General features: G+C 45.3%; 3 protein-coding genes across 3 annotated transcripts in view; 1 reads left to right on the top strand and 2 right to left on the bottom strand.

Annotated features, from left to right (window-relative positions):
- Window positions 1-104: 104 nt before the first annotated feature.
- Window positions 105-4,544, top strand: LOC121537934 (zinc finger and BTB domain-containing protein 39-like). The gene is made up of 3 exons (XM_041845604.2): window positions 105-187; window positions 589-2,250; window positions 2,462-4,544. The coding sequence occupies exons 2-3, from the start codon at window positions 619-621 to the stop codon at window positions 3,395-3,397; spliced, it is 2,568 nt and encodes an 855-aa protein (XP_041701538.1). The 5' UTR covers window positions 105-187; window positions 589-618; the 3' UTR covers window positions 3,398-4,544.
- Window positions 4,545-5,513: 969 nt separating this feature from the next.
- On the bottom strand, window positions 5,514-7,957 carry LOC121537405 (G-protein coupled receptor 182-like). Its single transcript, XM_041845043.2, has 2 exons — window positions 7,769-7,957; window positions 5,514-7,263 (listed from the first exon to the last, which is right to left on the bottom strand). The coding sequence occupies exon 2, from the start codon at window positions 7,258-7,260 to the stop codon at window positions 6,169-6,171; it is 1,092 nt and encodes a 363-aa protein (XP_041700977.1). The 5' UTR covers window positions 7,261-7,263; window positions 7,769-7,957; the 3' UTR covers window positions 5,514-6,168.
- Window positions 7,958-12,869: 4,912 nt separating this feature from the next.
- LOC121537932 (phosphatidylinositol 5-phosphate 4-kinase type-2 gamma) overlaps window positions 12,870-17,106 on the bottom strand; it is a 31,608-nt gene continuing 27,371 nt past the window's right edge. Inside the window, exon 10 of the mRNA XM_041845602.2 lies at window positions 12,870-14,283. Within this exon, the coding sequence (XP_041701536.1) occupies window positions 14,203-14,283 (81 nt within the window). The 3' untranslated portion in view covers window positions 12,870-14,202. The remainder of the gene's footprint in view (window positions 14,284-17,106) is intronic.

Genomic DNA, 17,106 nt, shown 5'->3' with positions numbered 1-17,106 from the left:
ATGTGGCCCACTGGCGCCTGTGTGCCACTGTCATCCAACCGCTGGGGGTCAATAGTGCCAAATCTCTGGCATTCAAGCAGCCTTCCAGGCGTTATTTTGTTCTACGTCATTGCTGTGCGACGACTGACATAAAATAGGAGGCTAGCGAAAACGTTGACTAAATGGTCGAAAATACTGCCTTCTATTGGTAAAGAATATAATATCAACATGATTTGCCATATGAACGACTTTGTATATCCTTGTAGAAAGGTGTTTAGAGTTTTGCATTTTGTAGAGTTTGGAATTGGATCATGGCAAACTGATGTGAAGCTAGCTACGTTAGCTGGCTAGCTAGCCTAACAAACTAGCATTCAGTGAAACTTGAAACGTTACAATGTTTGTTGTGTTTTTGATGTATTCGAGCTCTAATAACTACCTGTTAGTTCAATAAGTAATATTATCTATTTCTTTTACGAGCATGGGCGCGACAAAGTTGCACTCCCCTTAATCTCACAATCAATCAATGGCGCTTGATACTGGATTCTGTTATTGCGGACTGATTTAGGCTAGACAATGACGCTGATGGCTTCCCCTTGTCTCTTCTACTAGTTGGGCTGTGAGTAACACCGCCAAGGAGGGATGAGGATTCGGCTGCAGGGCTCAGGCCACGCCGCTGGCCTCCTCGCTGAGCTCAACCACTGCCGTCTCTCCCGTCTCTTCTGTGATGTCATCCTCCAGGTGGGGAGCCGCTCCTTCGCAGCGCACCGCGCAGTGCTCGCCTGCGCCGGGACCCACTTCCGCAGCCTGTTCTCGGGCAGGGGGACCCAGATCGGAACCGCCGGAGCCACGACAACGTACTCTCTGGACTTTGTGTCCCAGGCCAACTTTGAGAAGGTGCTGACTTTCATCTACACTGGAGAGATATTCACAGACCTGATAGATTTAGGAGTGCTGTATGAGCTGGCAGAGAGGCTGGGGGTGAGAGAGCTGGTGAGGGCCTGTCACGCCACCTTCCCTGACCTGCAGCAGCCGGGCTCTGCAGATTGTGTGGCGGATGGAGACCTGGACCCTGACATGGCTGCTGCTGCTGGGTCATCAGTGTGCTCGTCCTCTGCAGCGTCTTGTTCCTCCCTGTCATCATCTGCTGGTCCCTCGGCTGCTCCTACTCCAGCGGCGGCCCCCTCACCTCTCCCCCAGGGCAGCAGGGTGGCCAGGCTGGGCCGGGGTGGTGGACACACAGCCCCTCTGTCCCTGTCTTTGTCCCTTAAAGCAGAGGACGTCCAGTCTCACCTGGGCTATGGACAGATGGCCGAAGACAAACGGCTACAGCTGACTGGAGATCAGCAGAGTTCAGTAGACATGTCCACTGTAGCTGTGGGGGCCACACCTGGACCTCCCCTTCCACTGCAGCTGAAGACTGAGGAGGTGGTGGTGGGAGATGGGGTTGGTAACGGTGAGGAGGAACAGATGGTAGTTAGTGGGAGTAGAGCTGGTTCTGTACCTCCATTTGTGTCTGACTCCTGCTCCTTCCCCGACTCGTCAGCCCAGCTGGGAGGGGATATCTGTGGGGTGAGGGAGGCCCCCTCGTCCTCTTCTGGAGACCCCCTGGACAGCCTGCAGATGGGAGTGGGAGGGGTGAGCTCTGGCCACGCAGGTGTGGCAGGGGTCATCTTCGGGGGGGAGGAGGATGAAGATGAAGATAATGAGGAAGAGAGAGAGCATCTGCAGGGAGATGAAGAAGGGACTGATGGAGGAGGGGACCAGTGGAGACAGCTGGCTGGAGAGATCATCGAGTTGAGCGATGGCGAGAACTACATGGAGGAGGAAGACGAGGAGGAGGAGGATGAAGACGAGGACTTGGTGTGTGTGGAGAACGGAGCAGCGGTCAGCGGAGGGGGAGTGAACACTGGCCAGGTGTCGTCGGTGCAGGGTATGGTGGCATGTAAAGCCTGTGGGATGGCACTGTTAGCAGACTCTGCTTCCCTGAGGGCCCACGCAGAAACCCACCTCTCTGAGACAGGGGCCTGCAGGGTGTGTGGGGCATCTTTCCCTGGAGACCGTGGGGCAAGCATCACCCACGCCCTGTCCCATGTAGTGTTCTCTTGTGACATGTGTCATCTCCAGTTCAACAGCCCAGCCAAGCTGGTACGCCACCGGCGCCAAGCTGCAGCCAGGTACACCCTCCCCAGTCAGCTCCACAACGCCACCCAGGGGCACAGCGGGGAGTTGCAGTGTGCTGTCTGTAACAAAGTCCTCACCAAAGACTTCCAGGTCAGTTTGGTTTGCTCCACTTTTCCTGAGTGATTGGGCATGTGTTTTTGGCTAATGGCGACCGTAAAATATATAGATTGACATAGCTCAATCAAATTCATTGAACTCGAGTACACCTATTGCAATGTAGTGGCTAAGACATCTAAAGACATATCGGTCTGTTATCCCACCTTGTATTGTTGACATTATACCGTCTCTCTCCTTCCCCCAGGTCATCAGGGATCACCTGCTGAGTCACGTGTCTATCCAGTCACTGAGCTGTGGTGTGTGCCAGCTGCCCCAGCCCTCCCTGTGTGCCCTGCTGTGGCACGCCCTCACCCACCTCTCCCTGCCAGTCTACTCCTGCCCGCTCTGCGCCTGCAGCTTCCTAGATCGCCCTCTGTTGGACAGACACATGTTCCTGCATGCCGAGGAGGCCGCCACCGACAGAGAGGCCATGAGGGCTCATAAAGCAGCCGGACCAGAGGGAGAGGAGGAGCTGCGCTGCTTCTTATGCCCACAGACCTTCCGCTCCGCCTCAGCCTTCCAGTACCACCTGAGCTTTCACACCAATGAGGCCCAGGGCAGCCAGGGGTGGGCAGGGAAACGAAAGGCTGACCAGATGGAGTACCCTTCCTCCTGCTCCTCCTCCTCCCCCCTGGAGGCAGGCAGCCTGGGGAAGCTGGGCAATATGGGCTTCGGCCTGGGCTCCTTCAGCCTCTCAGACAAGCTGCTCCAGGGGGCCGTGGCGGCTGGCTTCCCCGCAGGCCTCCTGTCCAATGGGAACTCCTCTAGCGTGGGTGGGTCGGCCATGGGTGCCGCCATCCCCCGGGAGAAATGGTACCGCTGTCGCTTCTGTGGCAAACGCTTCGCCCACTCTGGCGAGTTCACCTACCACCTGCGCATCCACACTGGGGAGAAGCCGTACCAGTGCAAGGTGTGCCTGAGGTTCTTCCGAGGGCGCTCCACCATGATCTGCCACCTGAAGACCCACGCCGGGGCGCTCATGTACCGCTGCACCGTCTGCGGCCTCTACTTTTCCACGCTCAAGCTGGTGTCCTCCCACATGGACGTCCACAAAGACCACCTGCCTCCAGACTTCAACATAGAGCAGACCTTCATGTACAATGATCACTCCAAAGAACCCCTTCCCGCCCTGGACACCTGATCAGCTATTCCTCTGGTGTCGCTCTGTGGACCAGTCAGTCTCTTTCACTTCCTTTTCTCTGTGGACCAGTTCTGCTGTCTCTCGCTCCTTCTCTCTCTCTTTCACTCTCTTTCAATACCTCTTTCTGGTTGTGGACCATATCTATAGACTTGTAGAATGTATTTAACTTGTTTTATGTCTGTATTTGAGATGGTATTATGGATTGAAGAGACCAGTTTTGTAGCATAGTGTAGCAGGAAAGGACATCTTCTTTCTTGGAAGAAGCTTAGCCACTTGGTGGCAGTATATCCATTGTTGTCTATGGAAGGAAGGACGTGTTACTGTTTACTGACTAATGTTTTCAAGGCAAGTCCATTGGCTTTTCCTAAGTTGTAGTCAAACTTTGTCCTAAGGTCTTAAGTGTCTTATTACTCGGTTTTATGAAAGATGAAAAACATTTTTCTATCACAGTAAGCTTTTTGTCAGTTACATGTTCATCCATTTGTATATGAAACACGTGACAGACCATTCATGTGTGTGTGAGTGAAACACAATATTTGCCACCGTGCACCAAGCAAATGTACCCATTAACATGGGTTACGTGTACCTGACCAGTCACACTTTGTAACCGAAGAATGGGAGGATGAATGAGGCCTTGCTGTATCTGTTCCCTAGGAAAACATTTAGGTACATCTTCCTCAAAGCATTTCAGTTATGTAGTGATAGACTATAATGCAGACATGATATAGTGGTTCATATGTGTTACTGATCAGATGGTATGAACGGTGGTTTCCAACCAGAGTGCCATTTCAAATCAAATTTTATTGGTCACATACACATATTTAGCAATCTTATTGCGGGTGTAGTGAAATGCTTGTTTTAGTCACACAAGAGGTTTAAAATTCACATAAAATCACGTCTGCCTTGTCTCAGCATTTCAAAAGGCACTACGTTATGAGTATTGTGTTTTGTAGACTTGTGGTCCTTCAAGTGCTCACTTTGGGTATGATGACATTTAAACAACTATTTGGTGTCTCACCTCATCAGTCTGATTATCTAACTATTTATTCTATTTATGCTTTTATGTGCTTTTTTTTAGTGAGAACTATGAACGTTGGCCTTTATATCTCGTTTCTAGTTCTGGAAAGAATAAAGTAAACAAAAAATACATGTTGATCTCACTGTCTAGTTACTTTCCGACCTAACCCTAATGCTTCATTTTTTCTTCATTCTATTTGAACTGTTATGATGTCCGCTGCCACAGAATACTACATTCATCATGACATATGAATGATGCATATGCATTAATGCACAATTTAAAGTGTTTATCTAGATTCTGCTTTAGGGATTGGTGACCTTTGAACCTGGAACGCTGTTCTGTTCTTGGTATGCTGCTTCCTCCCATTGTGCCGTATGTGAAGTGAAACCTAAGCCTTTGCTCCCTCTACTTATTACCATGTCAACATCATTAAACCAACAGAAAATTCCTTCCGGACTTCCCAGTGAAAGCAAACGTAGGCCAGTATTAAACAAAACAATTAGGACTGTGATTCTGTAAATTTTTACCACATTCAATCAGACCTGTGTTGAAATAATACTCTGGGTATTTAAAAAAAATTACTTTCAAAGACATCTGGAAGTATTTAGATATTTTCTATTTGAAAAGACAAGTAGTTGAATATTGGAATGTATTTGGAAATACACTTGGAAAGTATTTGAAAATACTCGTACACTGATTCAAATACACTAACATGCATTTAACCTATGCATTTGAAAATAGTATTTGAAATAAGTACTTAAATACTTAAAAATAGTAGGCTATTTATAGGACATTATTTGAAAATACTTTCAAATACTTTCAATAGAAGTAGTTGATTCGGGACACATTTTTTGAAAATGTTGTATTGTCAAACACCGGATAGGTGCAGTGAAATGTGTTGTTTTACAGGGTCAGCCATAGTAGTAAGGCGCCTCTGTAGCAAATGAGGGTTACTAGCCCAACGCTCTAGGCTACCTGCCTCCTACTAAATGTCTACTACATGTGAGCTATTCATAGTATTGCCTTTGTTTTTCCCTATTGTAAATCATAAAAAGGTGAAGTTGTTGACTTTTATATTAACACAATCATTCTGTTTGAATTACTTTTATTAATTCAGCGTTCAACACATTTACAAATTCAGCAGCAAAAAAACAAAAACATTTAATAGAATCAGAGCATTTATTAAACATGGCCGGTTACTGTGGAAATTAAGATTTGTTTATATGTTTGTGTAATCAAATTTTTTTATATTTAGCGGTTGCATTTCAACATTTTTACAAGTTGTCAGTAGTTATAAGAATCAATCTTATCTGCGTTGCACAGAGGAAAATGTTTGTTTGCGAGGAAGCATTTCTCTTCACCCTGTGATGTAATGACTAATTCTGTCCTCCAGAAGTTCCTACACAAGTTCCTGTGGAAGTTAAAAGATGGAGAAAAAAAAACTGAAAGAGTTCCCTTCCTTCCTCTGTTTACAACATTGATGTGCTGAATGAGGAAAAACGGGAGACAGATTATGAGAGGGACAGTGAGTGTTTGTCAGCCCATCATTTACATTACTATTGCTTAGTGACCAAGGCTGCATGGGAGAAGAGTGGACAATCTGGACTCAGCCCAAGAGTCATCAACAACAGACTGTAAGAAAGCTTCTTGTCTTTTAGCCTGTGATAACAGCTCTGAAGTGTTTTTTTCCCCTTTCCTCCATTGTCCTTCAGTGATGATAGCTAGTTAAGTCTCAATGTGACACTTCCTTTTTCTACAATGCAGCAACGTCAGAGTGACTGATGCTCATGCTGCTATGCTTGCGTTCCTTCTTCCCAGTGTCTGGTCCTCCTGCGTTGTGTGCAGTGTCTTGGGGATTCGACCCTCCTGCGCCCTCCCTGGGTGCATAGTGGACCACAGCATTGATCAGGTTGGTGCGGAAGCTCTTGCTGAGGAAGTTGTAAAGGACAGGGTTGGCGATGCAGTGGAAGAGCGACAGGCACTCAACCAAACTGTAGGAGTTGTAGAGCACCTCCACTGTGTTGCAGCTGAACACGTGAGGGTCCAGATCATCCACCATCATCAGGAACAAGACCATGTGGTACGGCAGCCAGCAGAGGACAAACACCAGGGAGTACACATGCACCAGCCAGACGTCCCGTCTTCCCTGCACGTCTGGAGCGGAGCGCACCGCTCGGGCTATCAGGATGTTACAGGTGACAATGACGGAGGCCGGGCCCAGGAACTGGAAGATGAGGCAGAGGAAGGAGACGGAGACGAACCACTCGGTGTAGTTGTTCTCTGGCAGCATGTAGCAGCCAGGCTCGTCCCACTCCAGCAGGTCCATGTGGACGTTCTCCAGCAGAGCCAGGAACAGGGAGAGGAGCCAGAGACCACTGCAGAGTAGCCAGCGGCGACGTCTGGCCACGGGGAAGCAGGCGGGAGACGAGGGCCTGGACAGGGACAGGTAACGCTCCAGGGTCATGAAGGCCAGGAAGAAGGTGCTGCTATAGAAGTTGACCACGTAGATGAGGTGGGTGACTTTACACAGGAAGCGGCCCCACAGCCATACCTTGTCCATGGTCACCTCCAGCATGAAGAAGGGCAACGTCAGAACCACCATCAGGTCCGACAAGCTCACATTGATGATGCAGAACAAGACGCCGTTGGCCGAGTGGCGCCGGCGCCAGTTGACCCAGACCACCAGGGTGTTTTCAGCCAGCCCCACCATGAACAGCAGCAGGTAGAGCAGAAACAGGGCGATCCGCTGATAGTCCTTATCCAGGTTGATGGTGCACTCGTGGACGAACCAGGGCGTGCCATTGAAGAAATTTAACGAGGAGTTGTCTAAGTCGAATTCGTTCATGGTCTGTTGAAAGCAGAGGAAATTGTTAGCCGTGTTAGTTTAGAATTGGGTTAATCAGATTAAAATCAGACATTACATAATGTAAGCAGTGGAGGAAGTGCAGTGGTGAAACATGCATTTCTGGCTGGTTTTGAGCTGCAAGATGAAATGCTTCTCACATTTCACACCACAGAATTGTCATGAAGAATATATATAGTTTGTTTTTAATCTACCTGAGACACAGTCAGACACTATGCCATGTGTATACTAGCTAATTTGAGATTATCACAATTTGGCGTTCTTTCCCCCAGTTTTCCTCTTTAGTAATCATAATAATATTGTAACAAAATGCATGAATAAATTACTTTGTGTATAGGGTAATGAGAGAATGAAATAATAAATATGAATATTCGCAAATTAACTTTTTCATTTATCACTCTTAGTCTATCAAGTCTAAACTAAAATCTTTGCAAATTCTACTAGAGGTGAAGAACAGCAGGAAGCCATACAGTTGTCATACATCCAGTACCTTGATGTGCTGCGGAGAGGAGAACCTGGTGTTAGATGATGGGTGGTCAGGAAAGGTCCCTCAGGGCAGGGGGTTCTGGTAGTCTGCCTGCCTTGCGAGTTAGCTGTGGCTTGGCGGAGCAAGGAGGCCGGACTGGCTCTGGGGTCCTGGAGAATCTGTGCTTAGTTCAGGCTGACTGGAGTGACAGACGAAGCCCTCTCCTCCCCCTGTCCTGTCCTCTCAGTGCCAGAGTTGACAGGACATCCTAAGAAGGGGGGTGGGGGTTGGTGGTGCGGAGCAAAGCAGAGCAGGAAAGCCTTGATGGCTGTGGAGCTGCCAGGGAGAAAATACTGGCCTATGTCCCAAATAGCGCCCCATTCCCTATTTAGTGGACTACTTTTTATTGCCTTGTTTAAAAGTAATGCACGATATAGGTAATAGGGTACCGTATGGGTTCAGTGTAACCGTGGGTGGAACAGGGAAAGCAGCCTACCTAGAATCTCTACCTTTACCTCCATAACAGCTGCAAACTTAGCATTGTTGCTTAGTACATCACACATATTGTATGCTCCTCTATCAACCCTTTATGATATTTCCTTCACATATAAAGTAAGTGGTAAATACAGTGCATTCGGGAAGTATTCAGACCCCTTGATTTTTTCCACATTTTGTGACGTTACAGCCTTATTCTAAAATGGATAAAAAAGTTTTTTTCTTATCAATCTACACACAATACCCCATAATGACAAAGCAAAAACAGATTTGCAAATGTATTAAAAATAAAAAACTACCTTTATGGTAGAGTGGCCAGACAGAAGCCACTCCTCAGTAAAAGGCACATGACAGCCCGCTTGGAGTTTGCCAAAAGGCACCTAAAGGACTCAGACCAAGAGAAACAAGATTATCTGGTCTGATGAAACCAAGATTGAACTCTTTGGCTTGAATGCCAAGCATCATGTCTGGAGGACACCTGGCACTATCCCTATGGTGAAGCTTGGTGGTGGCAGCATCGTGCGGATGTTTTTCAGCGGCAGGGACTGGTAGACTAGACAGGATGGAGGGTAAGCTGAACGGAGCAAAGTACAGAGAGATCCTTGATCCGGACGCTTATAAGAAATCCTGCTATGCCCTCAGACGAACCATCAAACAGGCAAAGTGTCAATACAGGACTAAGATTGAATCCTACTACACAGGCTCTGACGCTCGTCGGATGTGGCAGGGCTTACAAACTATTATGGACTACAAAGGGAAACCCAGCCGTGAGCTGCCCAGTGACGCGAGCCTACCAAACAAGCGAAATGCCCTTTATGCTTCACTCTCTCCGTAGCCGATGTGAACAAGACCTTTAAACAGGTCAACATTCACAAGGCCGCGGGGCCAGACGGATTACCAGGAAGTGTACTCCGAGCATGCGTAGACCAACTGGCAAGTGTCTTCACTGACATTTTCAACCTCTCCCTGACCGAGTCTGTAATACCTACATGTTTCAAGCAGACCTCCATAGTCCCTGTGACCAAGAAAGCGAAGGTAACCTGCCTATATGACTACCGCCCCGTAGCACTCACGTCGATAGCCATGAAGTGCTTTGAAAGGCTGGTCGGCTCACATCAACACCATCATCCCGGAAACCCTAGACCCTTCAATTCGCATACCGCCCCAAAAGATCCACAGATGACACAATCTCAATCGCACGCCACATTGCCCTTTCCCACCTGGACAAAAGGAACACCTATGTGAGAATGCTGTTCATTGACTACAGCTCAGCATTCAACACCATAGTGCCCACAAAGCTCATCACTAAGCTAAGGACCCTGGGACTAAACACCTCCCTCTGCAACTGGATCCTATACTTCCTAATGGGCCGCCCCCAGGTGGTAAGGGTAGGCAACAACACATCTGCCACGCTGATCCTCAACACGGGGGCCCTTCAGGGGTGCGTGCTTAGTCCCCTCCTGTACTCCCTGTTCACCCACGACTGCGTGGCTCAGCACGACTCCAACACCATAATGAAGTTTGCTGACGACACAACAGTGGTAGGCCTGATCACCGACAACGATGAGACAGCCTATAGGGAGGAGGTCAGAGACCTGGCCGTGTGGTGCCAGGACAACAACATCTCTCCCTCAACGTGAGCAAGACAAAGGGGCTGATCGAGGACTACAGGAAAAGGAGGGCCGAACATGCCCCCATTCACATCGACGGGGCTATAATGGAGCGGGTCGAGAGTTTCAAGCTCCTTGGTGTCCAGATCACCAACAAACTATCATGGTCCAAACACACCAAGACAGTTGTGAAGATGGCACAACAATACCTTTTCCCCCTCAGGAGACTGAAAAGATTTGGCATGGGTCCCCAGATCCTCAAAATGTTCTACAGCTGCACCATCGAGAGCATCCTGACTGGTTGCATCACCGCCTGGTATGGCAACTGCTCGGCCTCCGACCGCAAGGCACTACAGAGGGTAGTGCGTACGGCCCAGTCCATCACTGGGGCCAAGCTTCCTGCCATCCAGGACTTATATACTAGGCGGTGTCAAAAAATTGTCAAAGACTCCAGTCATCCAAGTCATACTGTTCTCTCTGCTACCGCACGGCAAGTGGTACTGGATCGCCAAGTCTAGGTCCAAAAGGCTCCTTAACAGCTTCTACCACCAAGTCATAAGACTGCTGAACAATTAATCAAATGGCCACCCGGACTATTTACATTGACACCCCCCCTATTTGTTTTTACACTGCTGCTACTTGCTACCTACAAATGTACAATTACCTCGACAAACTGTACCCCCACACATTGACTCGGTACCGGTACCCCCTGTATATAGCTTTGTTATTGTTATGTTATGGCCTCCCGAGTGGCACAGTGGTCTAAGGCACTGCATCGCAGTGCTAGCTGTGCCACTAGAGATCCTTGTTCGTATCCAGGCTCTGTCGTAGCCGGCCGCGACCGGGAGACCCATGGGGCGGCGCACAATTGGCCCAGCGTCGTCCAGGATAGGGGAGGGAATGGCCGGCAGGGATGTAGCTCAGTTGGTAGAGCACGGCGTTTGCAACGCCAGGGTTGTGGGTTCGTTTCACACGGGGGGCCAGTATGAAAAATACAAAAATAATGTATGCACTCACTAACTGTAAGTCGCTCTGGATAAGAGCGTCTGCTAAATGACTTAAAATGTTCAAATGTAAAAAAATGTTATTGTGTTACTTTGTATTTTATTTTTTACTTTGGTTTATTTATTTAGCGTCACACCAAAGAAGACTCGAGTCTGTAATCGCTGCCAAAGGTGCTTCAACAAAGTACTGAGTAAAGGGTCTGAATACCTATGGAAATGTGATATTTCAGTTTTTTTTTTTTTACCTGTTTCTGCTTTGTCATTATGGGTTAGTGTGTGTAGATTGATGAGGGGGATTTTTTTTAAAAATCCATTTTAGAATAAGGCTGTAACATAACAAAATGTGAAAAAAAAATCAAGGGGTCTGAATACTTTCCAAATGTCTCTGTCCATATATTGTGGCGAACAACAAAACCATCATTCTACCAATTGTCTTCTAAGATGAAACGTCTGTAAAAACACAGTTTAGTTGGTATGAGTGGGGCTGTATGATAAACCCAAAAAACAGCCACATAACCCAGGAAGCCCCTTTAGCCGTAGAGGAGTGACGAATGGCAGAGAGAGTAGGGGGACATAGGAAGCCTGTGGTACATCAAACCTCACTGAGGGAGAGAGCCCTTTTACCTGAACGCCCCTCCATCTCTCCCCGTCTGGGATGTTCGTCTCAGCACCCACTTTGAAATCACTACTTCAACAACAGCAGCTTGGCAGCTACTCTGCACAGCCAGTTGTAGGCAATGATTTTACTGACAACATTTCAATGGATTGTTTAATCTGCCTAAGAAGGGGTGTATTTCCCGAAAGCTTCGTAGCATTAACATCATCCTTTGGCCGACCTATGATCTAGTGCTATGAATTTGGGCGGGAATCACCCCTAGTCAGTTTTCCCATTGAAACAGTGAGTTAGATCATTAAGTCATCAACACCTGTCAGGTTAGGTGACAAAGCAAAGGACATGATCTCAACATTGGGAAACCACTTGACATCCTTGGCAAAGCATTGGGTCAACTAAGTTGGTGCTTTTGTGCTGTAATAACTTCAGTTCTCACAATCAGCTCCACTTAATTTCTATGTTTTCATTGATTTTATGGGACTCAGGGCTCCCTGTAAAGCACTGGCTATTGTTAATAAGTGGACTATCCTGCTAAATACATCAAATGAAATGAAGGAGCAGTCAGCACTATTGTTCTGTTGAAAAGTTCTAGTGGCTAGAGCCACCACGGTCTTCCAGGGGTCGGAGTGATAAGGAGCAGCACAGGGACCACAGCCACCCCGGTCTTCCAGGGGTCGGAGTGATAAGGAGCAGCACAGGGACCACATTTGTGTTGCCTGAGGCTCATGGGACGTGTTCTGAACGCGGTGTTCCAACTTCCTCCCCTCTCTGGGTTGTCAGCATTTCTGTTAGCTTAAGGCTGATATTATTTTCTCTCCTTAGTCTGCCCATCCTGCTTGCTTCCCTTTGTTAAGAGTAGTCAATTCCTCTCTTTTCCTAAAGCAACAGGAAGAGGTCTGTCAGCAGAATTATGGCTCCTGACCTCCTCCAGTCCGTGTGTTGGGCTCAGGCCTGTTATCTGTGGCCAGCGTAAAACTCAAATAACTCTAGTGGTACCACTAACTAAACTAACACCCCTATCAACTGTAACGCTAACCAAACAAACAGAAAAAGAAAGCAACACCTCATGGCACAATGCCTTTACCCTATTTGACCTAGATATTTTGTGTGTATGTATTGATATGTAGGCTATGTGTACCGTTTTGAAATGTATGTAGTTCTGTCCTTGTCTATTAATGTTCTGTTTCATGTTTTGTGTGGATACCAGGAAGAGTAGCTGCTGCTTTCGCAACAGCTAATGGGGATCCTAATAAAATACCAAACTCACAACCCTATCAACTGTACCACTAACCAAACTCACACCCCTATCAACTGTACCACTAACCACACACAAAGTGAGATATTTGTGTGACTGCTGTAATGTAAAATCTTTTTTTTTTAAATATTCAACACATTTCAGAAAATCTTTGTAAAATATATTTTTATCCAAAAGCTGATTTGCAAAAATACAAGATGTGCAATCAATGATCACAATGGTTACAAGGCTTCACTTCCCCATACTGTAACTATTCAGCCTGTCAGTGTATTCAACTTCTATACTAGAAAACTCATCACATCTTTAAGGCAATCAAATGGCATAAAGCAGCTGAAATGTAGTGCTATATTTTATGAGTAACACATAATACCCAAGCTAGTTCTTCTGTGGAGTCTCTTCATACGTTATAATAATAATAATAATAATAATAATAATAATAATAATAATAGTAGTCAAATCTGACCAAGCATAGACCATCATCTATCTCTACTAATCTTTTATTCTAGCTTGGTCCATTGCTGTCATTGTCAAGCAAACATATTTGGTATGACAACGTGTGAGAGGGAGTTAGAATGATTATACAAAAAACAGACTTATTCCCCATAACATTGATTCTTAAGAAGTCCTTTAAAGATTATTCTCAGTTTGAGGCACCAAAAGGTGTTGAGAAGGACATTGTCAGTCCAACAATGGGCTCTGGTCCCAAGTCCAGTCATGATAGCATAATGCTCCATATGATCCAATGTGAGATGATGAAGAGGGACGTTCATGGCAAATCCCACAAGACTTTCCCTTTGAGACAAATTGCTCTGATATTTACTGTAGGGTTCACTACAATGATATGTTCCCATGTCCAGTTATATTAGTACATTCAGTAGATCCGACCAATCCAGGGTCGTGTTCAGTAGCACGTAAATAACCATGATTTCTTATTGGACAAGTTCAGGTAGTTAGTACCTAGTCATTGGTAGTACTGCACCTCCCAGTTTCACTCAGTTTCCTTCTGTTTGGTGCCTAATGGACACAACCCAGGATTTCAACTGACTGGGTTAAAGGGGCAATCTGGGACTCATACAACAACAAAGTGGTCCATGTATCAATCCTAGGTTGTCCCTTTAAGTCTAATCAATCCTTTTCAGTGTAACATCTCTATGAGGACACAAGCAGCAGTATTAGCCTAAGTACCCTTTTGCTACAAAGTCAGTCAGAGTGCTTATCAATATGGAATCACATTCATCTTATAAATCTAAAAATAAATATGTATCAGTAATACATTACAACAATGGAAACAGTCAGGTGTGAGATCAAACTAACATGATCTGTGTGTTTGCCTTTTTGGGGTCAATGTTTCATGATATAAATGTACATTAAAAAAAAAAGGCAGAAAGTCCCAGAACAAAAGTAAAAGAGAAAGAACCATAAAAACCATCCATTCTAAATGGGAAAAGGTTGGTTGTACCGGTGGTGGTTATAATGTCCTGCTATGCAAAGATGTTGGAGATGAAATCCCGAAATCGCTTGGCATACTGTTCTGGGTGGACAGTGGAGATTTCAGCACCAGCCTGAAGACAGAGGTATAGAGAAGGGTACACGTCAGAATGAGCATCTCATATAATGGGAATGAAAAGTATCAATTAAATGCTAATTTTCCAGTTATAGTTTAACAAATAAGATACAGCGCCTTCAGAAAGTATTCATACCCCTTGACTTATTCCAGATTTTGTTGTTACAGCCTGAATTCAAAATGGATTAAATCAACAACAAAAAATCTCACCCATCTACACACAATACCCCATAATGACAAAGTGAAAACATGTTTTTAGACATTATTGAACATGTATTGAAATTGAAAAATATATCACATAAGTATTCACACCCCTGAATCAACACATTTTATAATCCCCTTTGGCAGCGCTTATAGCTGAGTCTCTATGGGTAAGTCTCTAAGAGCTTTCCACATCTTGATTGTGCAACATTTGCCCATTATTCTTTTGAAAATTCTTCAAGCACTGTCAAATTGGTTGTTGATCAACCATTTTCAGGTCTTGCCATAGATTTTCAAGAAGATTTAAGTCAAAACTGTAACTCGGTCACTCAGGAACATTCACCGTCTTCTTGGTAAGCAACTCCAGTAAAGATTTTGCTTTGTGTTTTAGGTTATTATCCTGCTGAAAGGTGAATTCATCTCCCAGTGCTTAGCTCCATTCCATTTCTTTCTTATCCTGAAAAACTCCAGAGTCCTTAACGATTGCAAGCATACCATAACATGATGCAGCCACAACTATGCTTGAAAATATGGAGAGTGCTACTCAGTAATGTGTTGTATTAGGTTTGCCCCAAACATAACACTTTGTATTCCAACCTGGTCTCAGAGCATTTCATATTATTCTGTATGTAAATCCAATACACTCCACTTAGTATGATATGTTACGTTTCGTATGGTATGTATTAAATTTGTGAATGTCCATCACTTATTTCGTATGATATTTTACGAATTACAATTTGTATTATATGTTACGAATTGCAAAACGTACAATATGTTACGGATTTTCAAACCCTATGATATGTTACAAATTCTAGCTAGGTGGCTACGTTAGCTAGGCTAGAGGTTAGGTTAAAGGTTAAAGGTTAGGGTTAGCTAAAATGCTAAGTAGTTACAAAGTAACTAAAAAGTAGTAAGTAGTTGAAAAGTTGCTAAAATGCTAAAGTTGTCCGTGATGACATTCAAACTCGCAACCTTTGGGTTCGCGTTATACGCCCACCCATCCATCCATCTCGACAAACCACCCTACTTTAGTTTTTGCCTTAAGTTACCATCTGTCTTATGTAACCATACCAAATGTAACATACTACTTTGAGTGTCTCGGATTTATATTTACTATGTTACGTCTAGTTTATGAGACGAGGCTGTGTATTCAGGACAAAAAGTTAATTGCTTTGCCACATTTCTTGCAGTATTACTTTAGTGCCTTGTTGCAAACAGGATGCATGGTTTGGAATATTTTTATTCTGTACAGGCTTCCTTTTTTTATTTATTCTGTCAATTAAGTTAGTATTGTGGAGTAACTACACTGAACAAAAATATAAACGCAACATAAAGCGTTGGTCCATTGTTTCATGAGCTGAAATGAAAGATCCCAGAAATGTTCCATTTGCACAAAAAGCGTATTTATTTAATTTATTTTGCATCCCTGTTAGTGAGCATTTCTCATTTGTCAAGATAATCCATCCACCTGACAGGTGTGGCATATCAAGAAGCTGATTAAACAGCATGATCATTACACAGGTGCACCTTGTACTGGGGACAATAAAAGCCCCTCTAAAATGTGCAGTTTTGACACACAACACAATGCCACAGACGTCTCAAGTTTTGAGGGAGCGTACAATTGGCATGCTGACTGCAGGAATGTCCACCAGAGCTTTTGCCAGAGAAATTCATGTTAATTTCTCTACCATAAACCGCCTCCAACGTCGTTTTAGAGAATTTGGCAGTACGTCCCAACCAGCCTCACAACCGCAGACCACGTGTATGGCGTCGTGTGGGCGAGCGGTTTGCTGATGTCAACGTTGCGAACAGAGTGCCCCATGGTGGCGGTCAGGTTATGGTATGGGCAGGCATAAGCTACGGACAACGAACAAAATTGCATTTTATCGATAGCAATTTGAATGCACAGAGATACCGTGACGAGATCCTGAGGCCCATTGTTGTGCCATTCATCCATCACCTCATGTTTCAGCATGATAATGCATGGCCCCATGTCGCAAGGATCTGTACACAATTCCTGGAAGCTGAAAGTGTCCCAGTTCTTCCATGGCCTGCATACTCACCAGACAAGCCACCCATTGAGCATGTTTGGGATGCTCTGGATTTACATGTACGATAGCGTGTTGCAGTTCCCGCCAATATCCAGCAACTTCGCACAGCCATTGAAGAGGAGTGGGACAACATTCAACCGCCTGATCAACTCTATGCGAAGGAGATGAGGTAAATGGTGGTCACAACAGATACCGACTGGTTTTCTGATCCACGCCCCTACTTTTTTTTAAAGGTATCTGTGACCAACAGATGCATAGCTGTATTCCCAGTCATGTGAAATCCATAGATTAGGACCTAATGAATTTATTTCAATTGACTGATTTCCTTATATGAACTGTAACTCAGTAAAATCTTTGAAATTGTTGCATGTTGCATTTATATTTTTGTTCAGTATACAATGTTGTTGATCCATCCTCATTTTTCTCCTATCACAGCCATTAAACTCTGTACCTGTTATAAAGTCACCATTGGCCTCATGGTGAAATCCCTGAGCGGGTTCCTTCCTCTCCGGCAACTGAGTTAGGAAGGACGCCTGTATCTTTTTAGTGACTGGGTGTATTGATACACC

Source organism: Coregonus clupeaformis, chromosome 24, assembly GCF_020615455.1.
Source record: "Coregonus clupeaformis isolate EN_2021a chromosome 24, ASM2061545v1, whole genome shotgun sequence".
Classification (NCBI taxonomy): Eukaryota; Metazoa; Chordata; class Actinopteri; order Salmoniformes; family Salmonidae; genus Coregonus; species Coregonus clupeaformis.
This window is presented reverse-complemented; position numbering and strand designations above follow the sequence as displayed.